The sequence below is a fragment of the Mesocricetus auratus genome, unplaced genomic scaffold, assembly GCF_017639785.1.
Source record: "Mesocricetus auratus isolate SY011 unplaced genomic scaffold, BCM_Maur_2.0 Super-Scaffold_4256, whole genome shotgun sequence".
Classification (NCBI taxonomy): Eukaryota; Metazoa; Chordata; class Mammalia; order Rodentia; family Cricetidae; genus Mesocricetus; species Mesocricetus auratus.
Genome location: NW_024429182.1, coordinates 52,920,674 through 52,946,839, shown reverse-complemented (window position 1 = coordinate 52,946,839; position 26,166 = coordinate 52,920,674). Strand labels below are relative to the sequence as shown.

Below are 26,166 nucleotides of genomic sequence, written 5' to 3'. Positions count from 1 at the left end.
TTTCCCATTTCATAACTTTATTTAATTTTCTCTGTCACTTCCCTCCCCCACCAGCCCCTGAGAGGGGGTGGAATCCCCAGTTGGAAGGGAAGGGACTATTCTGTTCTCCCTAGGGAGGGATGGTGTCCCATGGACAGGCTCCATGAATGGAAGAAGCAGGACCTTCAAGACAAGGCCAGGGCATCGTCCAAGAGGCTGTGGCCAGGGCAGAGCCCCTCGGATGCCCTGTGGTCCTACATCCTGTGGATCACCTAGAAGGTGAAGAGCAGAGAAGCCTGGGGGATGGTGGAGACAAGGCTAGGGTATTGTGTGGCTGACAGGGACAGATATGAATTTTAGGATGCTGGGGTGGGCTGTGATGAGGTTTGGAGTTGGGGTCCCTGGTCACAAGGTCACAAGGGAAGCTGGATGTAGTGAGAGCACTGTAAGAACTAGGGAGACCAAAATGGGGGCAAGAGGGCAGTCTGTGCTCTGAGAACTGGGCGCTGTGGAGGACCTACACTGTAGGGTCTTGGGCAGAAGACAGATGAGAGGGATGGAGCAGAGGAGGAAGAGATCTCTGGTGGGCAGAGGACCAAGCTATGGGGTGGCCACAGCCAGCTGTCTGGCTTCAGGACAGCCATCCCAGCTGGGCATGGTCCCAAGCCACCAGGTTGTGCTTCTGTGTTGCTGGAGGGCTCCCCTTGTAGCTCAGCCATGGCAGAGAAGCAGGCAGCTTCGCCCAAGTCTCCTCCCCATCCCAGTCTTTCTGGATACTTCTTTCCCTGCCCAGCGTCATCTGCTATCACAAGGGAACACGCTAATGGTTGGGGGAGCCATGCTGGGGACATCACAGACTCAACTTAGGTGGCACTGACTTCCCCTCAAAGGACCACACGTCACTGAGTCTTAGTGTAAAGGTCTCACCCCACTCCCACCCCTTGTGTCTGGCTGGTCTGTTTGCTCTCCTATTTTTGACAGTTATTCAGACATCCAAGCCCATGGTGAGATGGTGAGGAGAGAGGGGTGTTTTGGGGCTGTAGGGGGTGGGTATCTCAGAGTGCACCCTGTCCATCTCCCCGGCAGCCGCTGTCGCCGTGGACAATGAGCACTGGGAAGTAAAGGGCATCCTCATAGCATGGAGGGCTTTCCAGAGGCTCAGTGTCCTCCCCTCTGCGTCCCAGGGGACCTCCACTCAAGCTGCGAAAGACCCCTGGGGTGACCCGGCCTCCAGCACCCAGTGAGAGGCGGCTGCGGCTGAAGGGCAGGCGAGGCCCACTGGGCCGGGCGGGAGGCAGGGAGTTGCTGCTGACTGAGCGGCGACAACGCTGGCAGCCTCGCAGGTAGGCTCCAGAGCCGGCACCCATGACCACAGCCTCCGAGTAGCTGGGCACCAGCTGCCGATTGGAGCAGATGTGCCACTCAAGCTCTGTGAAGTCCACGGTGGCCACTCGAGAGAGTGGCGGCCCGCTGGGCACGGCTCCTGGGGGCGGTGAGCTGGCACCGAAAAGCTTTTCCACTTGGTAGTGCACGTGGGCTGTCCCATAGGCTGCCACCACGCGCAGTGGCCAGGACAGTGTGGCCGCGGACACCAGCCAGAAAACCCAGGCTCTGGCATACCAGGGTGGGCTGTGGGGGTCTGCGAAGACCATGAGGGACTCACGGAAGTCCACATCCTTCAGATGCATGCCCTCGCGGGCCTCCAGGTAGTCATCCAGGCCCTCATTGGCACTGAAGAAGCGGGCCCTCTGTGTGAGGTACGAGGCCTCGGCCTCAGCACTGCCGAAGCTGAAGCACTTGGTGAAACGCAGTCGTGTGGCGGCGTGGTCTGCCAGGCCCACGAGCTCCTTGGAGACATCACGGACACCATGTGCACTGTAGTCGAACTCACCCCGAGCCGTGCGACTGTCCGCCCGCTCATGGTAGACCTGCGTGGTGGTGTAGGCATCCCCATTGCGGTAGCGGGTGATCTGGCGTGTGCGACGCACATAGTGGTAGCTGGTGGCCTTCCACCAGACACAGGGCGGAGCCTGCTGCAGCCGATGGATCAGGGCAAGCACGGTGTTGGCATCAGTGCGAGGCGCCTGGCATGACCGCACATGACAGTGCCAGCACTCTGCCAGGTAGAGGAGGTAGAGGAGGGAGACGAAGGCCAGTGGGATGTACAGGTAGCCATCAGAGCAGGGACTGGCTGGGTAGGTGGGCGGGGGACCGCCAGCCCCACGAGCCAAGGCTGCCTCAGGCCCCAGGACCAGGCGGGGCACAGTGGCCAGGCGACACCAGGCCACCACAGCCCCACAGGCATGGATGAGCAGTGTGAGGAGCAGGCACTTCCAGTGAGACTCTCGGCACAGAGAGCCTCCCAGGGACTGCTTCAGGGGCCGCTGCTGCAGAGTGGCAGAGAAAGGAGAGGCACATGTCAGTGGAGGACCCCTGGTGGGAAGGAGGGGGACCCTAGGACCCGCTTTATAGAAGATGCTAGCGTGTCTAGTGATGGAGCTATTCTCCTGCAGGTGTCACAGCAGCAAACCTTGTCTATCTGCTCTGAGCCTGCTACCCCGTGTGCCCTGCTGTTTCTCAGTCAGAAGTCCCCTACCTCCATAAGAGCACAAGAGAGAAGAAATGTCCCCACCTCCATGACTGCTGAGTAGTCTGACTTAAGGTAGTTCCTGTTTTGTCTCTAATTTGCTGTGTGCGTTTGACCACATTTTTATCCTCTCTGGGTCTGGATTTTGTCTCTGGCGGTCTGGAGACTGATGTGGCAGGGATAGGGGTGTGTGTGTGTGTGTGTGTGTGTGTGTGTGTGTGTGTGTGTGTGTGTGTGTGTGGAAGGGGGAGGGAGGGGTAGACCATGGAGCCAGCTATACACAGCTTTGACCTCTCCTCTGCTTTAGCACTGTTTCCTCATTCATACAGCTGGTTGTTGAAGATTCAAAAAGATCACGTGGGAATTTGTTCGAATAGGGTCTAGCCAAGGGAATAATCACTTTTGCTGCTACCCTGTGACTCCCACTGGTCCCTTGTTCCACTAGGGATGGCAGGAGCCTTGGGAAAGGCTGGAGAGAAAGGGGGGGGTGAGTCTCAGGCTAGGAGCAGATGGAGGGCCACCCTTCACTCCAATCTGTGCTAAGGGAGGAGGTGGGACACTACAGACTGCTTCTTGACCCAGGGGCTTGGCACATATTTCATGGCTTAGTATGGCTACCAGTCTGGCTACCTCAGCTCTGGTGTCAACAGAAAAGAGAAGGGGAAGAGGAAGGGGAACTGGGAGAGAGAGGGGAAAGCACAGAGGTGAGATTCTGGGCAATGTCACCCACTCAGAGCCACCATGCCTAGAGAGGCCCACCAGGAGAGAGGATGCCCTCAGTCTCATCCAGGGCAGCCTGTGCCCATTCTGCCACCTAGACCCGTACCAGTCAGGTGCACAGCCCACACATCCACACCCCAACACACGCTCATCATAGACTCACCCACCACAAGGGAATGCCATCCCTCATCCAAGAAACAACAGCCCCTTGGCTGTTTTCAGAGCACAGGCCCCATGGCCATAGCAAGGTATACTCAGACACTCAACCACTTCACCACAGGACACACATGCACATACATGTTACAGCTGGCACCCACCTCACCTGACCACATCTACCCCACCCCATAGCAACCTAACACCCACAATCCACACTTAGCCACACACTACAGAGGCACAGCATGAAGTCATACACACCCACACTCTTGGTTGAAGACCCAAGGCAAGGAACCCACCAGAGAGCCTCACCTGACTACAGGGCACATCTGTCCCTACTGAAGACACCGAGAACACACAACCACAATTCTTTCTCACACACCCACTCACACTGAGACCACTCACCACCCTGTTTTCCACACTACCACCTATCATCCTGCACTTGGCACATATCCTCTTAGCGAGAGCTGAGGAGGGGCTCTGGGGATTTCCACCACTGGAGTGAGCCCTCAGTCCTCACCTGGGAGTGGAGGAGAGACGGGTATAGGCAGCCGCTCCCTTCTCTTCCCTTTTTCCCTCCCCCACCCCCAGTCCGTGCTAAAGCTACTGCATTGCAGGCACCGCCCGACACCTCGTGAGCAACTGGGTTGGACTGGGGGCCTGACTCCATGGCCCTGGCAGTCGGGGACAGCATCCCAGGCTACGCTATAGAACTGGGACGTGTGGGCCCCCCCCAACAAGCGCTGACGTCACAGGGCCGGAGACGATGGTTGAAGGGGCGCCGAGGGCTCAGGTCTTCCCTACACTCCTGCTCAACCATTTCTGCCCTGACCTACGGTAGCCGACCCCGAAGCCCGCGACCCCAGCCAGAACGCTGGCTCCCAATGACGTCATTGCTGGAGGGGCTCAGGGACTTTCCTCCTCAGTCCCTCTCTGGGGTTCGCCCCTCCACTTGTCCCCTTCACCTCTCTCTAGCCCTGGCTCGGTCCCCACCACATGCCCCGGTACCTCCTCCCGCAGCGGCTCGCTGTCCGAAATGAGTGCTGCAGGCACCTCCCCGCAGTCGCCACCTTCGCCCTCCGGCATGGTGTCCTGGCTGCTCCGGCTGCCGGGCCCGGGCCCCAGGCATGATAAGCGGTGGGGCGCGGAGGGTTGCGGCGCTGCCCCGAGGGGCGTCCGCTCGGCTCGGTGGCCGCTGTGGAGTGCGCCCAACCCAGCCCGAGCACAGCCCGAGCGCGGCGGCGGCGTTGGCGGCCGAGGTGCCCGGCGCCCCGCCCTCCGCTGACCCCGCCCCCGCGGCACCGGCGGCGCCGCTGGCTGCGCCTGGCACCGCGGACGCCCCCCACCCCCCTCCACCGGCCTCTGGGAAGCCCGGGTCTGGACCACCGGACGACTGGCTTCCCTGGCTTTTCTGGCTGAACTCGCGCTTGCGACCTTGAGCGAGTCCTTGCTCTAGGGCGCCCGAGACTCCCCACCTGTGCAATGAGCTGGGTGATTCTGCAGGTGGGTGGGCGCCCGTGGGGTCCCTCTCGAGGGGATGGGTCCAGCGCTAAACCCACCCAGACTCCACCCCAGAAGTTTCGCTTGTTAATACCCAGAATTAGTCTCATTTGATGGCTCTGCTTATGGCTGGAGGGCTGACTGGAGCTAGGGCTTCAGGAACTCTAGGCTGCAGGACTTTTGACCATCATGTTCCCCCCCTAAACTCAGCTTTTCTGAGAAATGGAGATGAAAACGTGTTGGATTAAATTTACTAACCTTCTCTGGTCAGGCAGGGGGATATGTTTTCCCTGAATGGGACAGCCTTTTCCCATTTGTATAAGGCCCCAGGAATACTACTTAGTTCTTGGGGGGGGCGGAATGGGTTCCTCACACCCAGGCTTGGGTCTAGACCTTGCCCCCAAGCCAGATAATTAGTGGGTAGGACAGAAGACGCTATAACGCTAGGTGGGCTGTTCATTGTGTGTTTGAACAAAGGACAACTCCAGATTATTTCTTTGAACATTAAAAGATGATGTAACAGATATAAAGCAATGCTTTTGTCCATGTGTTTACTTTTTATTTTTGTTTTGTTTTTTGATACTTGGTTTCTCTGTGTAGCCCTGGCTGTCCTGGAACTTGCTTTGTAGACCAAGCTGGCCTCGAACTCAGAGATTTACCTCCCTTTGCCTCCTGAGTGCTAGGATTAAAGGCATGTGCCACCTGTTGAAATGTAAGAAAAGCGGCGTTCAAGAGAAAGATGCCATGTGACAAGGTTCAGGCAGAGGGTTTTTATTAGAGAAAGGGATCATAAAAAGGGGAAAGGGAAGAGGGGAGGGAGGAAGACCAGACCTGCCTCTAGGGACAGGAGGAACAGGAGAGAGGAAAGAGAGGTACAGGAAGGGAGGGGGAGGAAGGGAGGGAGCGAGGGAGAGAAATAGGCAGGGCCCTTGTAAAAGGGAAGATAGTGAATATGCACAGGTGGTGTTCTTTTTTTTAAATACTTTATTTAGCTTTTCATTTTATGTGCATTGGTGTAAGGATACCACTGAACTGGAGACAGGTGTGAGCTGCCACATGGGTGCTGGGAACAGAACCCAGGTCCTCTGGAAGAGCAGTCACTGCTCTTAACCACTGAGCCATCTCTCCAGCCCCCGCACAGGTAGTGTTCTTGGTTTTGTTTTTTTTTTTTTTCGAGACAGGGTTTCTCTGTGGCTTTGGAGGCTGTCCTGGAACTCCCTTGGTAGTCCAGGCTGGTCTCGAACTTACAGAGATCCGCCTGCCTCTGCCTCCCGAGTGCTAGGATTAAAGGCGTGCACCACCAACGCCCGGCTCAGGTGGTGTTCTTAATGGCTGCAGCTGAGGGTGTATCCTGTCAGAACTCCAAGGACAGGCCACTACAAATGCCTGAATCTAACACCATCATCAGCTGGTTTGTTTGTTTGTTTGTTTTTTGTTTTTGGAGACAGGGTTTCTCTGTATTGTTTTGGAAGGTGTCCTGGAAATCGATTTGTAGACCAGGCTGGCCTCGAACTCACAGAGATCCGCCTGCCTCTGCCTCCCAAGTGCTGGGATTAAAGGCATGTGCCACCAACGCCCGGCCATCACCTGATTTTTTAAAATTTATTTTGTGTTTACTTTTTAGATTATTTTATTTCGTCTGTATGGGTGTTTTGCCTGAATGTTTATTCATCACATGAATGCAGTGCCCATGGAGGCCAGAAGAGGGCGTTGGATCTCCTGGAACTGGAGTTATAGATGACTGTGAGCTGCCATGGCATGATGGGAATCCAGCCTGGGTGCTCGTAACTGCTGAGCCACCTCTCCAACTGTCCTCATTTGTTTACTTACTTATTGGGCACAGGTGTTGGCTGGCTATTTTTTAAATAATTTATTTAACGTTTTATTTTACATGCATTGGTGTGAAGGTATCAGATCCCTTGGAACTGGAGTTACAGAGAGTTGTAAGCTGCCATGTGGGTGCTGAGAATTGAACTCTGGTCCTCTGGAAGAACAGCCAGTGTTCTCAACCAGTGAGTTATCTCTCTACCCCCTGCTGGCTATCTTCTATGTGTAATTAGTGTGCCTGGGTACTAGGAAGACATAGATCGATGTGGAGAATGACACAGTCCCTGTCTGCGCCGCCCGTGCCACGAGCAACTCCAAGGTATCAGGAAAAGAAAGACCAGATGTCCAGCTGTTTGTACTAAGAAGTGTCTTTATTTTGCAAGTGCTAAGAGGTCTCTCTCTTGTAGGAGGGAGCAGACTTATATATAGTCTTACAACACAGTAGAAAAACCTCAGGTGGAAGAGAGCGTGTTTTCCTCGTGATGTCAGTGGGGCAATGCAGAGGCAGTAAGCCAGGACTAGAAAACAGGATGCACCTGTGGCTATCAGCTGACAAACAACTCAGAGACCCTGTGGGGGCTAAACCCCAACACCTGTCCTCATGGAAGCTATCCAGGGAAAAGTCTGGCTAACGAGGGGTTCAGAATCCAAACTCTGGTCTTCACTCTGGGCCAGGGTCAGGCCTTTGTTTCCTTTGTTCCTCTGTAAGACCTACCGTGACCACCCCATTTAAAATGTGCGTTTATTTTGAGTATCTCTCTCCGGGTGGGGTTATGTGAAGGGATGCCCTTTAAACATGATGCAAGTGTGCAAGTCAGAGGATAACGTTTGGGAGTTGGTTCTCTTCTTCCACTATGTGGGGCCTGGGAATTGAATTTAGGTCCTTGGGATTGGCGGCCTGCTGAACTATCTCACAAGCAGGCTAATGTGACTCTTAAAGGCTCTGGATGAATTGATAGGAAGGGAAAGGGCAGACCAGGTGGAGGAGCAAAGGCAGCAGTTGGACTCTCATGGGCTGAGTTTGGGGAGTAGGAAGGTCTTACTTTATGTAACTGAACACTAAGTAATCAACTCCAAGTATCAGAGGGTGTGTCATGCTCTGTGGAGAACAGTGTCCGTGAGAGATGGACTCTTGAGGACTCCTATGAGGGCGGGAGTGGTTACAACCTGGGTGGGAAGAAGAGTCTGTGAGACTAGGAGCGAGGCTTAAAGGCCTCACTTTGAAATTACAAGACTGGTGATGACTAAGGAGCTTCGAATTCACCTTCAGGAGACAGATCAGCACACTTCTGCCTCCCAAATCCACCAGACCACTGGAGAAAGCAATGACCCAGTGTAGACTTCTGTCCCAAGTATACCACCAGATCTCCAGAATTTTGGATCTTCTGGGTCTCGGTTGTTGTTCCCTAACCCGTGCGTGCGTGTATGTATGTGTGTGTAAATGCGCGCGCGCACATAATGTATTGAGCGCGTTCTCCAAGCCACCCAACAGAGACTCTCACAGATAGATGAGGGCATTTTCAGCACCGGCTGACGGACAGCACCTACTCTGAAAGAAGTAGGAGGCTGAAGGAGAAGTCAGCATTTTAGGGCTCTGGACGGCGCTGTCACTCGCTTAGTGCGGGCAACAACACCACATTCTAGCCGGCCGGGGCTCCGCTACAGGACTGAATGAATTGGAGGAAAGAGAACACAAGACGGAGGGCAGGAATCGGTCGGAGGTTGACCGACCGCCACATTCCTCCTGGCCTTCGTAGCGGCGGAGCCAGCACTGTGCGCAGTGTCGTCCTAACCGCGTAGTCGTGGCAAGGAACGTCAGGCGCCCCTCGGCGCAGACGCGGAACTAAGGTACAAATCCTTCCCACCTATTGGCTGGTCGAGCCGCGAATTAGCAAGCCTCCTACTCAATCGGAGAATGTCTTGAATAGCTACGCCCCCTATCTATCGGAAGTTGACTATGGCCAAGTCCGATTGGGCGAAGGCTCGCCAGTAGCCAATTGGAAGTGTACAGGGGCAGAACCGACTCCTCCGAAAAGCCAATGGTAGACAGTGGAGTGTGACGCCACGGATATGGCGGCCGGGATCGGCCAGCCCTGGGACGTGTCGGGCTCTCGGGCAACTTCGGTCAGTGTTGAGCGAGAGAAGCAACTGTTTCAGTAGTGTTTGTACGCACGACTCAGAGCAGCCAGCCCTTAGGTAGAGCGAGCGTCGTGGCCATGGCTTACCACTCGGGATACGGAGCCCACGGTGCGTGAGTAGTGGGGAGGGCGGGGCGCGGCCGGGCAGCAGGGCCCCAAATCCCCTGCGAGACCCACTCGCCCGGAGGGAGAGGGTCTGCGGTGACTGCTGCCTAGGGCGGGGAGTGTCTCTCGGGTTCCTGCCCTGCCACACTACAGCGTGTCCTGGACTTCGCCCTTGCTGGCCAGTCCTGAGATAAGGCTGCGATAGCACAACTGGAATCCCCAAATCTGATCCTGTATGAACCGGCTTCACTTTTCTCTGTTATAACTCTGACAGCATTCCTGACCACTGTCTAGGGACTCCGAGTAGTCAGTGTTGGCTTTTCTACCCGTGTTAAGGGATGTCTTTCCAGTGATCGCACTCAAGCAAACATCTGCTTGAATATAAACTCTAGTATTCAGGGATCATCTCCCTTCTTCAGAGACGTCCCAGAAATCCCAAGTGGGCAGCCACTTGTAGGCACCCTTTCTTTTTTTTTTTTTTTTTTTTTTTTTGGTTTTTCGAGACAGGGTTTCTCTGTGGCTTTGGAGGCTGTCCTGGAACTCACTTTGTAGACCAGGCTGGCCTCGAACTCACAGAGATCCGCCTGCCTCTGCCTCCCGAGTGCTGGGATTAAAGGCGTGCGCCACCAACGCCCGGCCACCCTTTCTTCTTGTAGTAAAGGATTGCTCCAAAAGGAGAGCTTTCTTCAAACGCATCCTGACCTTTCCTCAACAATTGTCCGGTGTTGCAGGACCATGCACAGCTTCTCAGGCTAGGGGAAGGGGCCATGGCTTGGGTTCTTAGTCTGTATTTCTGTTATCTAGTTTGGTACCTCCACACTTGTAGGTTCCAAGCACAGGACCCGGGCAGCTCCAGATTCTCCTCCTCTCTTTGATGATACAAGTGGTGGCTATTCCAGCCAACCAGGCGGATACCCAGCCCCAGGAGCTGATGTAGCCTTCAGTGTCAACCACCTGCTTGGAGACCCAGTGGCTAATATGGCTATGGCCTATGGCAGCTCCATAGCATCCCAAGGGAAGGACATAGTGCACAAAGAGGTGTGTGGCCTGTGCTCAGGGAAAAGGGTGACAGCGTTTCTGTCTGCTTGATTCCCCAAGCAGCCTTTAGGAAGAAACACACCCAAGTCTCTTTTCTCCACTTCCAGCTGCACCGCTTTGTCTCTGTGAATAAACTCAAGTATTTTTTTGCTGTGGACACAGCCTATGTAGCCAAGAAGCTAGGACTTTTGGTCTTTCCCTACACACATCAGGTGAGCTTCCTACCAGGTGAGCTGGCAAGCCTCTCCCCACTCTCGGATAACCTGGACCTCAGATTTCAACCCCTTTATTCTCTTTTTCTCCTCTGCTCCTAATTACACGACCCCTGCCACTGCTAGGACTGGAAAATGCAATACAGTCATGATGTGCCTCTACCCCCACGGAACGACCTCAATGCTCCTGACCTCTATATCCCCAGTGAGTCTCTGATGTGGGCTTGGGGATACAGGGGTACTTATGCCTTGAAGCATCGTTAAGAAGTAGACTCAACTAATGACCCAGCATCCATTCCTGATGCTTTCCATGTGTGACTGTTGCTAGACACCAGGTTGACAGGGTAACCAGTAGGAAACTTCCTGAATGTGACCCTGATGTTTCCATAACACCTTCCTGCCTTTTAATTTGGACCCTGTCTCTCTCCAGCCTGGAGTGCTAGGTTTTTTACTTGGCCTAGCAGCTTCCAGCTGTAGGACTTTAGGCTGGTTCTTTCAGCTTTTAGTAAAGCAAGACTAACAATGGCTTCAACCTCAGAGAATTGTTGTGGAGAGCCGGGGAGATGCTATGTGCTCTGTTTCCCACCTGGCCCGAGCGGAACACACCACACAATAAATGCTAGCTGCTGTTGGGATACTCAGGGAGGGAAGTATAGGAGAAGCTGGAATGTCAGTGGATTTGAAATGTCTAATGAGGGGCTCTGGGTGAGGAAGCCAGTCTAACTACTTCCTTTCCTCTCGGCAGCCATGGCCTTCATCACATATGTGCTGCTGGCTGGGACGGCACTGGGCATTCAGAAAAGGTTAGTGCTAACCGCCCCCCCCCTTTCTGGCTTATCTCTCTTCCTCTATAGGGAATCTGTGTCAGGTCCTGTGCCAAGTCCCAGCTCACCCAGTGCTACCCTTAGCCTTCACCCCACACCTGCTACAGGATGGCTCATTTTGACCTACCTTCTCCCATGACTGCAGGTTCTCCCCAGAGGTGTTGGGCCTGTGTGCGAGCACAGCACTGGTGTGGATGGTAATGGAGGTGCTGGCCCTGCTTCTGGGCCTCTACCTGGCCACCGTACGCAGTGAGCTGAGTACCTTCCACCTCTTGGCCTACAGCGGTTACAAATATGTGGGGTGAGTTTCTGTGGTCTGAGAGTAGCTTGAAGGGTCTATGGCCCCAGCTTTTGAGCCTGTGTAGCTGCAGCCTTCATTGTGAAGCTAGAGATGCTTGTGTCCCATCTCAACCCCAGCTCTACTCCAAAGGTCTCCTCCTGGAGCTAGTGACTTGAAAGAGGTTGAGGATTCATGAGTTATCTTGGGGAGCCCAGAGAAGAGATTTCAGGTCCTGGGGCCGAATCCTGATCCATTTGGAGTCTGGTTCCTTGTAGGAACAGCCTGGTGTCGTGGGTCATGGTGTTGGGCGGCTCTAGGCCGTGGTGGACAGGGCCGGTCTCAGGCTTGGGTCTTGGGCATCACCAGTGCATTCCTGCACCCCCAGGATGATCCTCAGTGTGATCACAGGGCTGCTCTTCGGCAGTGATGGCTACTACGTGGCGCTGGCCTGGACATCATCCGCGCTTATGTACTTCATTGTGAGTGTGGGGTGGTCCCTCCCCGCTCCTCTGCTGGGTCAGCTCTGGGATACATTTATCCTCCTGGCCCAGCCTCAACACTCCTCTCTTCTAGGTGCGTTCTTTGCGGACTGCAGCCTTGGGCCCTGACAGCATGGGGGGCCCAGCCCCTCGGCAGCGTCTCCAGCTCTACCTGACCCTGGGAGCAGCTGCCTTCCAGCCCCTCATCATATACTGGCTGACCTTCCACCTGGTCCGGTGATACCTGGTCCCAGGTGGCACTGATTTTTCCATACATTGAAGATTTGGTTTCCTTGACTTGGCTTGACCCTGGTTCCTGGGGCCCAGGGGAAGCCATGAACACCTCTGGGCCTCTGCTTTGTCCAGGAGCCTCAGCTTGGGGCTGTTTAGGAGAAGGGAAGGTAGGTCCAGGGAGAGCCCCCTGGAGGTGACTTTTATACAGCCTTGAAAAACATCTGGAAGGGTCACATCAGACACAGCTGGAAAGGGAGGGCAGAAGAGTGGCTGCCAATGAGACTTCCAAGGCCTCAGACACATCTGAGAAGAGCCTGGAGCTAGCAGGGTGAGACTGGGTGTCCTGGGGATTTAGATCCAGGTCTCCCCCTCCAGATGACCCCACCTAACCCATCTATTCAAGCCTTCCAGGAGAAGAACCGGGGCTTGTGTGTTTTCAGTAGTTTATTCATCTTTTGTCACAAATGGCCGGGGAGGGGGTGCCGGACTCCTCCAGGCAACATAGAAAATAGGACCAGGGGACAGGGTGGGCTGGGTTTGGGGTAAGTAGAGACTGGGTTGGAAAGAGAGCCTGGGGAGGGGAGAGGGCAGACTAGGGATGGGGCTGCCCCCATATTGAGCCTGCTTGTTCCTGGTGCAGGTGCCCCCCACCTGCAGGGGGAGCTTCAGGGTGAGGGCCAAGGGGGGCTGCCCAGAATTTCCAAGATCAAGGTCTGCCTGGTGGCAGGGCCCAAGTTCCCCTGAAACGGACAAGACTGGAAGTCCTGCCCCTTCCGGGGCAACTGCCATGCCCAGTTGCAGGCTAGCAGAGGAGCCCCCACCCCTGTTTAGAGCTCTGCCTGGCCCTAGTTGGAGGGGGAGAGCTCTGAAGGCGGGGGTCCCCGCAGCAGCAGTTGGGGGGGGGTGGAGAGGCTGGAGGCACCAGTGCCCCCTGTCTCCCCAGGGCTGAGGACTCTGTGGCCAGAAGGGCAGGGCTAGGGGTGCACAGGCGTCCGGTCCATTCTGGGCTTGCTCCCTGGCCGGCTTTCCCCTTAGAAGCTCACCAACGTATAAACCATACTGTGGGGGAGATGAAACTGAACATGTGTCCTGAGAAAGCCTCCTACCCTCCCAGTCATGCCCTGCCTTGTCTATGGTCCTCAAGGGCAAAAAGAGATAGTGGGGACTGAGAGCCTGAAGTCTGGGATACCACCTGCCTAGTTTCTAACTGCTGTGGCCAAAGCCTCACCTGTACAGGTAATAGAAGAAGGAGAGCAGGTAGAAGGCGAGTTTGCACCAGGACTCCTTCTGGCAGTAGTTGAGGATGTCAGCATTCATGATAGAGACCGCATCATACATGACCTCAGAGCCATCCGCAGGACGGTGGAAGTACCTGGGGCGAGGGAGTCCCCCTCTAGCCACCCAGGTCTGCTGCTCAGCCTGCCCTGCTCCCAGCCTCCCCCTCCCCAGGGAGCTGCTGCCCTCACCTCCAGAGGTGGTAGAAGAGGAGGGGGATGTTGAGGCCCAGGGTCACCCACTCGGCTGCACACAGAAACATCAGACAGAAGAGGCCGTGGATAGAATATTCCGGGACCACCAGCTGGGGGAGTGAGGGTTGAGAGGTCAAAGGACTGCTGCCCAGGACCAACCCAAGCTTCAATGGCACAGAGGGGTAATTGAGGTTTAGGAAATGCCAACCCACCATCATCTCACAACTAAAAGGCCTCTGATTGCCATTCCGACCCTCTTAGGCGGCAAAGCGGATCAAACAGGACTCGCTGCCCGAAACAGAGAGTGGGGGCAGCACTAGCTAGGGGCTTCCTGACCCCTGCCCTGACACTGACCTTCCTCAGGAGGCAGCAGATGCGTTCGATGTTTTTCAAACGCTCGCGCTGTAGGGAAGGAAAGGGCCTAGATAAGGAAGGCCGAGGAGCAGACACGAGGGTGCCTCCCATGCCCCACGTGTGGTCGCCAGATGGCGCCAGAGCACTCTGCGGTGTCTTCCTCTCAGGAAAGCAGCCGTGTCCCCATGGCGACTGTCACCATGGAGGGGCCTGCACCCGCATCTCCATGGCAACGGCCCGGCGCCTGGAAAAGGCTGCCCCACCAGGAGGATCCCGAGCCCTGAAGCCGGCTCCAGGTGTTTGCGAGGGCGGGAACAGGGGAAAGGGCTGGGACACCTCACCGGCCCTCCACATCGTACCCCCATCTTCCCAACCCCCATCCCCACCTTCCACCCATGACAGAAAGACAAACGGACGGACACACCTCAGCACAGCACATGTATCACTTACTGCCCGCGCTGGGTTCCCCTGGTCGATGGGGTTCTTGAAGTCAGTCCGCAGCTCATCAAAGGCTATGATCTGGGGGTAGGGGCATGTGCCTGTCAAGGTTGGGGCAGGCCCACCAACACCCAGGTTAGCCTAGACCCCAGTGGCTCAGAGGAAAAGAACATGGGCTTCTTGGAAGGAGATGGATGGTGACATACACCACGCGTGCCTGAACTTCAATGGATAGGGATTTACACTTGGGGACCCTGACATATAGAGCTTATTGCAAAGTGAAGAAGCAGATGGACAAGTCTTGGCCCAAGCTCACACAGCAGTCAGCAATGGAATCCTAATGTCCACTGTACTCCCCATACATTTCAAGACTTGGCGGCTCCTCTCCCAGGCCTCATGCTGAGCACAGGAACCCTGGAGGGTTGGAACACAGTGCTTGTCCAGGAGGCACCCCAGGGGGTTGGGGAGAGAACTCTTGATCAGCGAGTGCTGAGGGGCAGACCGGGACTCCATATGGGTTGGTGGGTTCAAGCTGAGTAAGCATCTGGTGAGCAAATGGGAGAGATGCAGTCCAAGCAGTGGGAATAACATAAAAAGGGAGCAAATGGGAGAGATGCAGTCCAAGCAGTGGGAATAACATAAAAAGGGAGCAAATGGGAGAGATGCAGTCCAAGCAGTGGGAATAACATAAAAAGGGAGCAAATGGGAGAGATGCAGTCCAAGCAGTGGGAATAACATAAAAAGGGAGCAAATGGGAGAGATGCAGTCCAAGCAGTGGGAATAACATAAAAAGGGAGCAAATGGGAGAGATGCAGTCCAAGCAGTGGGAATAACATAAAAAGGCACAGAAGGCTGAAAGAACATTCGGGGGCTCCTGGGGCCGGGCTGTGTGAGAACGGGAAGAAAGCAGGGAAGGATGCCAGGCAGATGGGAAAGTCAACAGAGCCGGTCCCCGCAAGGCCAGCCAAGACTAGGTTTAACACAGGAGTAGGAGGAGTCCTAGAGGATTATAGAGTAACGTGGGGCAATCAGACTTAGGGTTAGGATTGGTGGGGATACAAGCTGGTCAACAGATTCAGCCAAGATAACCACCCAGCAGGCTCTGTCAGCCGCCACTGAACGCTTGGAACAACCTAATGACTTAACTGCTAGTAGTATTTTCATTTCTGACTTGCAGAGGAGAATAGAGGTTAGGTATCCTGTGCAAGGCCACACAGCTACTGAATGGTAAACTTGTAATCCAATTAAAATCACTGCCTACTTTGTCATACTCAGATCACTGAAGGGCCTGTTCAAGTCCAGGGAGGGGCTCATGGTGGTCTAAGTGAGAGGGTGGTGGCCTTGGAAATGGAGTGGTGTAGATGCATCCCAGTACTCTCTAGTAGCCAGCTCCAAAGGGCCTGTGTGGTAGCGGAGTGGAGGTTGAAGGCCCCACGTGTCCAGGGATAGCAGTGTACCCAGAAGTGGGAAACTCTTGAGGTAGCAGACATTTGAGGAGATTGAGGACCTGCTGGTGACCTGGGGGAGGCAGACTGGCAGGGAAACCTGACAGGGGGAAGGGAAGTCCCCTCCCTTCCCCTCTAGCCCCAGAATGAGGCAGCAGGCCCACCACCCCCAAACATCCTAGACCCCATACGGTTCAAGAGGAAAAGAACATGGGCTTCCTGGAGGGAGCTGGAGCCATCTGGAGCCCCTCCCCCCAATTCCTCTGACTCTGGGCAGCTGCCTGCCTGATAGGCACAGCAACAGGGTCCAGCAGGGGCGGAAGGGTGCCGGCTGTCTGCCCCCGAGCTGGCACCAACAGCAGGCAGCGGGTGTCAAGCCTCCCACCCCCCAGGCTGCTTGGCGCTGACTCAGCATCTCCCTCACCCCGGAACAAACAATTCTCCACTGTGACAGCTGACACACGTCACTCACCAGGGTTGCCTGGTGACTAGTAGGACCTGGGGTCCTGGCTCAGAAGGTTCTACTTAACAACTTTGGATTGAGACCCACATCTCCTCTCCCAGACATCATGTCTACAAGCCCATTTTCCTGATGAGGAAATTGCTCCAGCTAGCTAAAATGACCCAGCTAAAAGGCTGAAGAAGCACGGTGGCTCATAATAGTAGGGGTTGCAGAATGGTCTGTTGAGAGTACAAAGGTGCTGCTCCAAACCTTAGTAGACTTCATCTCAGCCCAGGCCTTCTGCAAGGGCAAAGTCTAGGTCTTATGGAGCCCGACTCCCTTGCAGCTGCTATGCAGGCTGCGCTGAGAATCTCCTGAGAAGAGGGGTCCTATCAAAGAAAGAGGGGGTGTGAGTGGGAGGTGGGCTTCTTGAATTTCAGGAGCCAGTTGCCTCCTGTGTGTCTCTTTCTGGTTCTTAGGACCCAAGCTCTCCTGCCCCAAAAGGACTGTCCTAGGCCCTGAGCCCGAGACAGGAAGCTCAGAAAGATCATACTGGATCTGAGGTGACAGAAGAAGAGAAAAACAGAGCAGAGACCAAGAAAAAGCAAAAGGCAACTAGGAGACTCAGATCAGGACGAGCAAAGTGAGGGGTAGGACTAGAGACAGGCACGGGCTTGGACATACTCTGGGCTTAGGATCTTCATAAGAAGTGGGGCATAGCATTTGAAAGAGAAAGGAGGAGACAGGACAAAAGGAGAGATGGGGATATTTCCCAGAGAAAGTAACTACCGGGGAGCATGCAGCAAGTACCAGGAAGAGACAGGAAGTGGGAGAGCAGGGAAGAGGCAGGGAAAGTGAGGAGGAAGGGAGGCAGGCTGGTTGTGTGCAGTCAGGTAAGAGGACCCTAACAGGATGATAACAGCAGTGAGGCGTGCGCAGGTGCACAGAGTGCTAGCAGCTACAACAGAGACCTGGTGGGACCCGCTTGGAGCAGTAACCTCAGACAGCAGGGCACAGGGGAAGCTGGAAAGGGGGACAGGGGCCCCAACAGTGAGCCAGCTCACTGTAGTGAGGAGAAAGGGCCCAGGTAGAGAGGGCCCTTGGGAAAGCCCAGGAGAGAAGTAGGTAGAAGAACACTCTAGGGATCAGCTATCAGGATGAGATGCTGAAGAGTCAGGCTAGGCTCGAGTGAGGGCAGACCAGGAGTGGGGCGTGAAAGACAAAGGGCATGTGTGTGGGAACAGGAAGGAAGCTGGCAAGTGGAAAGGAACTGGGGGTTACCCAAAGTGAGACAAGGTGGAGTTAGGGTTCTGGGGCTATTTCAAACCTGTCCCTCCAGTCAGAGAAGGGTCTGGGAGGGAACAGGGTTAATGGGTTCCAAGATATGCGGGTATTGTAAACAGATGCAGTTGCCATAGCAACTGGCTCCATCACACGGATTGGAAAAACCCACAAAGGAGGGGTGTGTGTGTGTGTGGGGACAGACAAACTGCCCGATGGACCGATGGACAGACGGGGGTGGACGGATGAGGATGTAGAATTCCTCCCCCTGCCCAGTAACTGGATGAGGCAAGGAGAGGGTCAGGGCCTACTGACATACCCACAGACAGGCGGGGGCGGTAAAGGAAGGGGGGCTACCCCCGGGGAAGGAAGCCGACAACAGGGTATTAATGGCGCACGCGGGGGGGAGGGTGTTAGCGAACAGAAACCAATGGATGGGGGATAGTGGAAAAGACCCTTCAAGTTTCCCCGGGGCTCTGAGACCATCCGCCCCATTCCCAGCTTGCTCCCTAAACCCACTGCCCCCCACCCCGCCCCCAGTCTGAGCCCAGCCTTACGTGCCAGATGACAAAGAAGATGAGGGAGGCGCACAGCACCAGGGTGAGCATGTAGCAGAATGCTGCAAAGGTGAACGCCATGGCCCCCGCGCCGGGCGGCGGCCCGGGGGGCGCCAGCGCGGGGTCTGGGCGCAAGGGGACGCCCCCCGGTCCACACTTAGGGCCGGCCGGGCATGGCCCACGGAACTCGAGGGACACGGGTGGCGCGTCCAGGACCGGGGCCGCGAGGCCGTGGGGGACGCGGGGCGCGGGCCGTGGGGCTCGGGGGGCGCGTCCGCTGCCGGCTGCCCGGGCCCCGATCGCTCATCCTGCGATCCCTCGCCCGCGGCTCCCTCGCTCTCCAGCCCGCGAAGCCGGCGGGGCGGAGCCGGGGGCGGGGCCGCTGAGCAGCGGCCTCGGGCGGGGCCGAGGCTGTGAGTGGCCCCTCCGCCAGCCTCTGTCAGCTGGGACGGCCCAACACTGCCACTGGTGCACCTCAGAACACGGAAGACCCGGCTGCAAGTTCCTGGTTCAAGACTCACTCAAGCCCACCACAGCCACATTCAGTACCTCGTCTCCAATCTCTCCTGGTGTGGAGACAGGCTGAGGCCCTCATGTGAAGCACTTGTTCAGGATAACTGGCATTTTTGGCTTGAAGCCTGAGAGAAGGCAGAAGAGGGGGACTGGAGGTGAGGGCCAAATGCAATGCAGTACATCTATGGGGCCCAATGCCCGATCCTGGGTCCAGCTGTTGCCCAACTTCATGCCTTGCAAGCCATCCCAGTGGGTGTTGACGGTGGTGGATCACCCGACGGCCTCCAGCCTGCCTTCCTGACAGATTGGTGCTGGGCCCTTGGGGACATCCCACAGAAGCACAGCAGGCTTTACCAGCCCCAGAATGTGGGTCAAGGACTTTTGCCAGCAGTTCGAGCCAGGACCCCCTATGTATCACACCAAACTCTGGATTCCAGTTCCATCCAGAAACTCAACGACGGGCTCGGACCACAGACCACTCAAGTCACCACAGCTTCCTTGCAAAAACCCTCGGCTTATCCAAGGGTCATGGAAATTTATTTTTTTCATCCTTTTCCATCTCTCCCCAAGTGGCTTTTCCTTGCAAAGTGCCTGACACGACACCAAAGGGGAGCCCGGGAGAAGAGGCTCCCTCCCAGAGGGGCAGCCCAGGGATTTAAATACACACTGGAGGGGGGATGGGTGTAGGGAGAGACGGGCAAGACGGCAGCACAGAGGACATGGCTTCTTAGGTAACGACCAAAGGTTTTCTGCAGGAAGCTGGGCCAGAGGGTGAGGGCCGGGATTCTGAGTGGGGAGGGGGAAGAGTCCCTCAACCCCGAGTGGCCCCTACGTTCCCCAGAAAGTAAGTCTGGCCCCCTCAGGCTCTGAGGAATGGAGGGAGAACAAGCCAGATGTACTGCCTCAGGGAAACCGAAGTGGTGCTGGCAGAGTAAGGGTTAAGGCTGGTGCCCGGCCTTTGGCACGGTGGGCCTTCCGCCTCCGCCTTTCTCAGGGACAAAGGGGCTCGGTGGGCAGGCAGCACATGGGCCTCGCTCTGGCAGGGCAGGGGGAGGCAGGAGCAGGCTCCCTCTGGGCTTGAGACACAGGCCCAGCATAGCCATCCGCCCACCTACCCTAGTTGTGCTCAAGACCCAACAGCAGCTGGACGGCTCAGGCTGAGTGTGGGAGCAGTGGAGGGAGGCCAGGGTGAGGAAAAGGTGGGCTGTTGGGCTTTTGCAGGCCCCTCGCCTGTTCTGAGGTCCGATGCAGGACCCTGGATCTGAGGCCCTGGATCCCCTGGCCACTGCCTGCAGCCAGGGGCAGCAGAGGCAGGGAGGCCCTCAGCTACTGGGAAGGAAGAAAGGAAAAGAGAAACCCAGTGCAGCATACATGGGGGTGAGTGACAGACAGCGGAGCCCTCATTCCAAAGAAAGGTGCATGGTGGGCATCTTTTGAAGGTACCTAGAGGCAGCAGCAGAGCAGTTCCTGTGACCACCCCAGCCACAAGTTTTGCATGTCCTCCAAGGGGGCCCTGACAGGACTAGGACTCAGAGCAGAAGGCAGATGGGCCAGAGGAAGATGGGGAGCCCAGGACACCCCAAAACCACAGACTCAAATGCCCTAGGAGAGGGAGGCACTTCCTGCCCCCTCCAGGGGCATCATCTGGAGAAGGTGTCTCCTCCCCAAGTGCCCCTCCTAGCAACAGCCACCACTAGCTGGCTTCACAGGGGTGCTATCGATCTTCAGGTTGGGCCGTTCACCCCCAGAAGCTGCTCCTGGCCCCATCCGCTTTTTGATCTCTGCAGCCATCGTCATGAATGCCTGCTCAACGTTGGTGGCGTTCTTGGCACTCGTCTCCAGGAAGGGGACACCCAGAGAATCTGCAAATTCCTGCCAAGGAGGAAAAAAGAGATAAGAGCAAGGGAGAGAAGGGGTGAAGGGAAGTAAGCCCTAACTCTTGACAGTCAGGCCTGGCCCTGCTCACCTTGGCTGTGGTGTTGTCCACGACCTTCTTGGTGGTGAGATCACTCTTGTTGCCTACCAGGAGTTTATTGACGTTCTCACTGGCGTAGCGATCTATCTCCTGTAGCCACTGTTTCACGTTAGCATAGGATTCCTAGGCACAGTGTCCAAAGTTACTGAACTCCCAAGCCCAGTCTAGCCAGGCCTGGAGAACAGGGCTCCTTTGAGGGAAAGGTAGGGCCCTGAGCATGGGAATACAAATGAAGTCCCCCCCCACTCCAGGCTTAGTTTCTCCCCTGGTTCTGTCCCATGCAGAAACCAACAAACTAGAACCAGAACAGAGTAGCCACCAGCCAGCAGCTGACCCCAGTTTTCAGGCATGGACTCAACTAATGCAAAAGCTACCAGCTGAGGAGACAGCATCTGCTATGATGGGAGGGTGTGGTGTCTTTGTACAGTGGGAGGTGGGAAAATAGCAGGTTGTAGGTTGGGAGGAGTTGGGTAGGCAGGACAGAGCTGAAAAGGTCTTAGCCTATATAAACTTGGCATGCCCATGAGACAGTGAGGGTTCTCTCAGCTCAACAGTACCTGGGGTCTATCTGTGTTCTGGAAATAGGGTCTGGGCAGGATTTAGATCATTCTAACAAAATGCAGAGCAACTGGGAAGTGGAATAATCTAGAAGAGAAAAGGCTTAGATGGTAGGCTATTGTCCAAATTTGATCATCTACTATGTGACCTCAGATATCTAGTCACCTGACCTGGGTCTCAGTTTCCTCTTTTGTTCAGATAATACCTCTCAGCAGAGCTGCTGTTTGCATGAGGAATGAATGCAGGCCTGTCTCATAACAAGTGCTCAATTAGCAAGAGCTGCTATTATCCTCATTACTGCTATTATTATGAAGGGACAGATCTGAAATGATGGGGAGAGAATAGAGGTGCCTTGAGACTAACTATGGAGAAGGGAAGTTTCCTGGCCAGACTTACAAGGGTTATATTACAAAACGAGGATGCAGAAGGCGGGCAGGAGAGATGGTGAACTTGCGCTAGAATCTGAATCCTGCAGCTGTTATGGAGCTCACAGAGGCAGCTGAAGGCAGAGAAAGGGCTTTTTCTTTATTGGGACATCAGAGGTAAGTTACTAACACCTCTGGAAAACAATTTCCTCATGTAGGAAACAAGGTGTACTAGTTAGCATTGTTCAACGTGATACAAACCTCAGCATCTGGAAAGGCATCTAAACTGAGGCACTGCCTCCATCAGACTGTCCTGTGAGCATGTCTGCAGGGCATTTTCTTGACTGATGGTTATGTGAGAGGGCCCAGCTCACTGTGTGCAGTGTCACCCTTTGGTAGGTGGCCTTCCGTGGTCTGAGAAAGCAAGCTGAGCAAGCCATGGGGAACAAGACAGTAGGCACCTTCCCCATGGCTCCTGCTTGAATTCATGCCTTGGTTTCCTTAGATGATGGACTATCACCGACGGTTTTAAGACGAGACAAGCCCTTTCCTCCCACCTGGTGTTTACTGTGGCAACAGAAAGCAATAGGGCACAGAGGCCTCACCGTTTAGTTCACTGGGTAAGAGCATGAGGATTATTCTCATTACAGACACCAGGGGCCAGTGCAAGCACACACACAGAGACGGGAACCCATGTGACATCTGTCTGGACAGAAGAATTCCAAAACACACAGCAAGAGTCCCAGAATACAAGACAAAGGCCACAGAAGTGGCTGGAGTTAGTTAGGATGCAGAAAATATGGGGTTAATGGGCAGCAAGGGTGAGCCAATAAAAAAGAGACCAAAGGGATTGGGGATGTAGCTCACTGGCAGAATGTCTGCTTAGTGGGAGACAAAGGCTAAAACAGATATTTTCAAGGAAAGAAAAGAAAACGGTACAAAGTCACAAGGATTCAATTTGGGCAAGAAGCTGATTGGATCTAACATTTAATTAAAGCCTTGGTGACCTGAGCGGCACTTAGCTCACCTAGCTTGTTGGAAGGGCTGGGAGGTGAAGGCAGGGGTATCAGGAGTTTCTGGTTCGTGGCCACTGCCCCCCAAAGCAGGAACTCTCCCAGCCTAGCACTGATTGGCAGAAAAGTAAAGCAGATGGATCAGGAGACTAGGCCTTTGGCCTCTGCTACTAACTAGCTGGAAGCGTTTAAGTCACTGCCCCAGCCTGGACCAAGTCTTCATCTTTATGAAGGAAATACGAGGGGCTTCTCATGAGCATCGAAAGCCAGACACAGAGGTAAGTACTCAGTAGCCCCAGCTACTAGGGAGGCTAAGGAGGAGGGTCACTTAAGCCCAGGAATTTGGGACAGGTAGGCAATAGAGCCATTTATGGGGCAAGGGAACAAGGAAAACTAAAGACCACAGTTTCTATAAACTGTAAGACACTGTAAAGACAATTTCTGGCTGCTGAAGTCACCACAGTAGATACAGTATTCCAGAACTACTGTTTATGCTAGGCTCCCTCACTTTCTTGTTTAAAGCCTTCCAACTGCTCTGTCTGTAGACTTCAGGAAGCAAGGAACCAGCAGTAACCAACCAACTGACTGTCACCAAACAGGGGTAGCCTGGAAGGTCTGGGAGGTAACAAATATGAGTAGTCTGGAAGGTAGCAGAGGCCATGAAGTCTGGTTCCATAAAAACTCCATGACAGAGCCGGGTGTTGTGGCGCACGCCTTTAATCCCAGCACTGGGGAGGCAGAGGCAGGTGGATCTCTGTGAGTTCGAGGCCAGCCTGGTCTACAGAGCGAGTTCCAGGACAGCCTTCAAAACAATACAGAGAAACCCTGTCTCAAAAAACAAACAACAACAACAACAACAAAAAACCCAAAAAAACAAAACTTCATGAATGACAGAGTCTTGGTAGGATCCATTTCTGTCTGTGGCCTGTTGCCCTTTTTTATGAAGCAATTTAGCATAGTGTCTACCTTAAGGGAAATGAAAACAGGAAAAGGAGCAAGAGTCAAAAGTCAAGGCTCAGTCTGGACGATACTGGTACATGCCTTTAATCCCAGTACTCGGGAGGCAGAGACAGGTGGGTCTCTGTGAGTTTAAGACCAGCCTGGTCTATAGAGAGAGTTCCAGGACAGTGTCCAAAGCTACAGAGAAACCCTGTCTTGAGAAACAAAACAAACAAAAAAAGTCAAGGCTCAGGAGGCAAGTATGGGAGATAAGTCCGGGAGTACCTGGTCAGTGACGTCGTATACCACGATGATGCCATGAGCCCCCCGGTAGTAGCTGGAAGTGATGGTTCGGAACCGTTCCTGACCAGCTGTATCCCACTATGAGACAGGAGAAAAAGGGTAGGTCAGCCACAAGAGAGCCTCCACTTCTGTCTCAGTGCTGCAGAAAAGCCATACTCACAATCTGAAGTTTGATGGTTTTGCCATCCAGCTCAATGGTTCGAATCTTGAAGTCCACCCCAATAGTGCTGATGTAGCTCTCTGTGTATGTATCATCCTGAAAGGTTAGGGCCAGTGAAACAGCCTGAACAGACAGGCCCAAAAACTATTTTAAAGTCCTCCCTCCAGCTCCCTACCCCTGCCGCGCGCCTCACTGCCAAGTCTTAGTTCTAAGCACCCCAACTTTCCAGGCTTGGGCCCTTCTTCTGGCAGCTCCGGCAACCTCATTCTTGGTTCTCAGGTCTTGCAACTACTGTATTCTGAGCTGTCCCTCTTTCCTCCCAGTGGCCAGTTAGGACCCCAGGTAGATAACATGGGGTGCTTCTTACTCACAGCAAACCGCAGGAGCAGGCACGACTTGCCCACACCCGAGTCGCCAATCAAAAGCAGCTTGAACAGGTAGTCACTGGCAAAAGAAGATGGGAAGTTACGAAGGCAGGCAGGCAGTAAGTCCCACCCCTGCCCTTGCAGTGAGCAGGACAGCACGGTGAGGCACGCTTCTGCTTGTGTACCATGATGCTCACCAGATCCTCCCACTGTCCTGAAAGGGGACAAAAATGGACCCTCACTATCCCCATAAGCTGGCCTACAAAACCTTCAATTTGCTATGTCTGAATTCTCACTTTGTGGCAAAAGAGAGGAACATAATTTACCAAGAAACAACCAGCTGGGTGCCAAAGCTGAGATTCTGGTGCTGTCTGGTAGGAATTATTTAGGAAACCCACACTAAGCCTTATAGTGTGCCAGCCTAGGGCCCAAAAATGAAAGCTTGACCCCATGAAGCCCAAACAAATGTGAAAGAGCCTGAGATAAAGTCACTAGTAAGAGGCTGTCAACAAGTGACCATGGAGGCAGCAGTTAATGCTTCCTCAACTGTAACTGGCCCTGTGTGAAGTCCTCTGAAAGCACTCACAACAGTGCAACGAAGTGAATGGTATTTCCAACTGCTGAGGAAACCAGAAGTCAGGGAAGGGAAATGACTTACCCTAGGCAGTGGCTAACTGTGAGACTGACAGCCTGCAGCCTCCCTTCTCTGTTCCCTCCTAACCCTGCTGAGCTTCACCCTCTCTCAAGGAAACCTGAGGCCTAGAGCTGGGGAAGAAAAAGGAAGCGGGAAGGGGAAGAAGAGGATGTGGGAGGGCCGTCCACCCCAAAGGGTTTGAGTTGGAGGAATAAAGCCCCACTCTAGGGGAGCAAGCAAATTCCACATTCAGCTAAAGGTCTCTGGCAGTGACAGGTGAGGGAAGCCGTGTGACAGTGGGTGACAGTGGCGCTAAGGCCTGAGCAAAGGTGAGAGGACGGAAAAGGACGGGCCTCTGGGCCCGGGAGTGACAGGACAGCGAGGCCCAGGCAGGGCAAATGGCAGCCCCAGAGGGAAGGACCCGCAGGGATGTGAATCAACAAGGGGCTCTTGTCTGCTCAGCTTCTTCTGGGCCAGCCCCGAAAACCAGGCTCCAGAAAGTTAAAAGAGAGTGGTTCACGGCGCATCTGAAAGTACACGACTCTGGAGACCAGACACTATTACGATGAACTCCAAACCGCCTGCCCGTGGTCAAGCAGCGGTGGGGAAACTGAGGCTCAGGGAGACCGATCTGCAGGGTCACAACCGAAAAGGGCTGGAGGGCCTGTGCTGCGGGCTCCAAGTGCTGCCCTTCGAGGCTGTCGCCTCCGGGCCCTGATTGAGAGAACTCGGGGTGTTGAGCCGGGGTCCTGGGGTTCCCGGGGGGAGGGGCAGGACCCGGATGTGGGGGGGTCAGCGGAAGAGGGACCCGGATGTGGGGTCCGCCGCGCAGTTCTGACCAGGGCCAGACAACTTCGATAAGTATATAGCTCCATAGACATGATCGAGGCTGCGCCACACGGCACGGGCGGGGCTCACTCACTATTCGGGGTTCATGGCGGCAGCGGTGGCCCGCTCGGTCGCTCCCAGTCGGCTCTGCTCCGCCTCCCGTTCCAAGATGGTGGCCGCTCCGCCCTGGAGACCCCGCCCGCGCCGCGCAGGCGCAAACACTTCCGACTCGGGTTGCCCCGCGCAGGCTTGCGGAACCTGTAGTCTCCCTGAGACTCGATTTGCCACTGCTGCGCAGGCGCAACCCAGCCAACCTACACTGCCGTGCGCTCCAGTCGCAACCCGCGAACTGCCTTCTGGGGTCTGTAGTTTTCTGAATCCCTGAATGACCTGCGGTATCTTGGTTGGACTATACGCAGGTTAGACTCTTGTATAACGCCGTGGTAGGTAG

The 26,166-nt window shown here is 54.9% G+C and overlaps 4 protein-coding genes across 5 annotated transcripts; 1 reads left to right on the top strand and 3 right to left on the bottom strand.

The window, feature by feature from the left end:
* Tmem151a (transmembrane protein 151A) lies at positions 1 to 4,682 on the bottom strand. Its single transcript, XM_005064024.4, has 2 exons — positions 4,448 to 4,682; positions 1 to 2,366 (listed from the first exon to the last, which is right to left on the bottom strand). Exons 1-2 carry the CDS (start codon positions 4,523 to 4,525, stop codon positions 1,035 to 1,037), a joined length of 1,410 nt encoding a protein of 469 aa, XP_005064081.1. The 5' UTR covers positions 4,526 to 4,682; the 3' UTR covers positions 1 to 1,034.
* Positions 4,683 to 8,808: 4,126 nt separating this feature from the next.
* On the top strand, positions 8,809 to 12,139 carry Yif1a (Yip1 interacting factor homolog A, membrane trafficking protein). The gene is made up of 8 exons (XM_005064022.4): positions 8,809 to 9,013; positions 9,836 to 10,047; positions 10,155 to 10,259; positions 10,386 to 10,464; positions 11,005 to 11,062; positions 11,229 to 11,384; positions 11,749 to 11,842; positions 11,937 to 12,139. The coding sequence occupies exons 1-8, from the start codon at positions 8,983 to 8,985 to the stop codon at positions 12,081 to 12,083; spliced, it is 882 nt and encodes a 293-aa protein (XP_005064079.1). The 5' UTR covers positions 8,809 to 8,982; the 3' UTR covers positions 12,084 to 12,139.
* Positions 12,140 to 12,507: 368 nt separating this feature from the next.
* Positions 12,508 to 18,360, bottom strand: Cnih2 (cornichon family AMPA receptor auxiliary protein 2). 2 transcript variants are annotated; one of them, XM_005064023.2, is made up of 6 exons: positions 18,063 to 18,360; positions 14,350 to 14,418; positions 13,900 to 13,947; positions 13,543 to 13,655; positions 13,305 to 13,448; positions 12,508 to 13,135 (listed from the first exon to the last, which is right to left on the bottom strand). In XM_005064023.2, exons 1-6 carry the CDS (start codon positions 18,141 to 18,143, stop codon positions 13,108 to 13,110), a joined length of 483 nt encoding a protein of 160 aa, XP_005064080.1. In that variant the 5' UTR covers positions 18,144 to 18,360; the 3' UTR covers positions 12,508 to 13,107. The 2 variants fall into 2 exon arrangements, with proteins under 2 accessions (XP_005064080.1, XP_040605752.1); XM_040749818.1 differs by lacking the exon at positions 18,063 to 18,360 and adding an exon at positions 16,495 to 16,613.
* Positions 18,361 to 19,069: 709 nt separating this feature from the next.
* Rab1b (RAB1B, member RAS oncogene family) lies at positions 19,070 to 25,959 on the bottom strand. Its single transcript, XM_040749824.1, has 6 exons — positions 25,810 to 25,959; positions 24,260 to 24,332; positions 23,889 to 23,984; positions 23,711 to 23,806; positions 20,542 to 20,673; positions 19,070 to 20,447 (listed from the first exon to the last, which is right to left on the bottom strand). The coding sequence occupies exons 1-6, from the start codon at positions 25,821 to 25,823 to the stop codon at positions 20,253 to 20,255; spliced, it is 606 nt and encodes a 201-aa protein (XP_040605758.1). The 5' UTR covers positions 25,824 to 25,959; the 3' UTR covers positions 19,070 to 20,252.
* Between the last annotated feature and the right edge of the window lie 207 nt (positions 25,960 to 26,166).

Bases quoted from the DNA above. Each gene is read 5' to 3' on its own strand.
- Tmem151a (XM_005064024.4), bottom strand. From the start codon at position 4,525: ATGCCGGAGGGCGAAGGTGGCGACTGCGGGGAGGTGCCTGCAGCACTC. The intron at 2,367-4,447 runs GTACCGGGGCAT...GCCACTCTGCAG, and splicing joins GCGAGCCGCTGCGGGAGGAG to CAGCGGCCCCTGAAGCAGTC.
- Yif1a (XM_005064022.4), top strand. From the start codon at position 8,983: ATGGCTTACCACTCGGGATACGGAGCCCACG. The intron at 10,048-10,154 runs GTGTGTGGCCTG...CTCCACTTCCAG, and splicing joins AGGACATAGTGCACAAAGAG to CTGCACCGCTTTGTCTCTGT. The intron at 10,465-11,004 runs GTGAGTCTCTGA...TCCTCTCGGCAG, and splicing joins TCCTGACCTCTATATCCCCA to CCATGGCCTTCATCACATAT.
- Cnih2 (XM_005064023.2), bottom strand. From the start codon at position 18,143: ATGGCGTTCACCTTTGCAGCATTCTGCTACATGCTCACCCTGGTGCTG. The intron at 13,656-13,899 runs GTCAGTGTCAGG...TCACTCCCCCAG, and splicing joins TCTGCTGCCTCCTGAGGAAG to CTGGTGGTCCCGGAATATTC. The intron at 13,136-13,304 runs GTGAGGCTTTGG...TCTCCCCCACAG, and splicing joins TTCTTCTATTACCTGTACAG to TATGGTTTATACGTTGGTGA.
- Rab1b (XM_040749824.1), bottom strand. The intron at 23,985-24,259 runs GTGAGTAAGAAG...CTAACCTTTCAG, and splicing joins GCCTGCTCCTGCGGTTTGCT to GATGATACATACACAGAGAG. The intron at 20,674-23,710 runs GTACTCCCGGAC...CACTGTGCCTAG, and splicing joins TATACGACGTCACTGACCAG to GAATCCTATGCTAACGTGAA.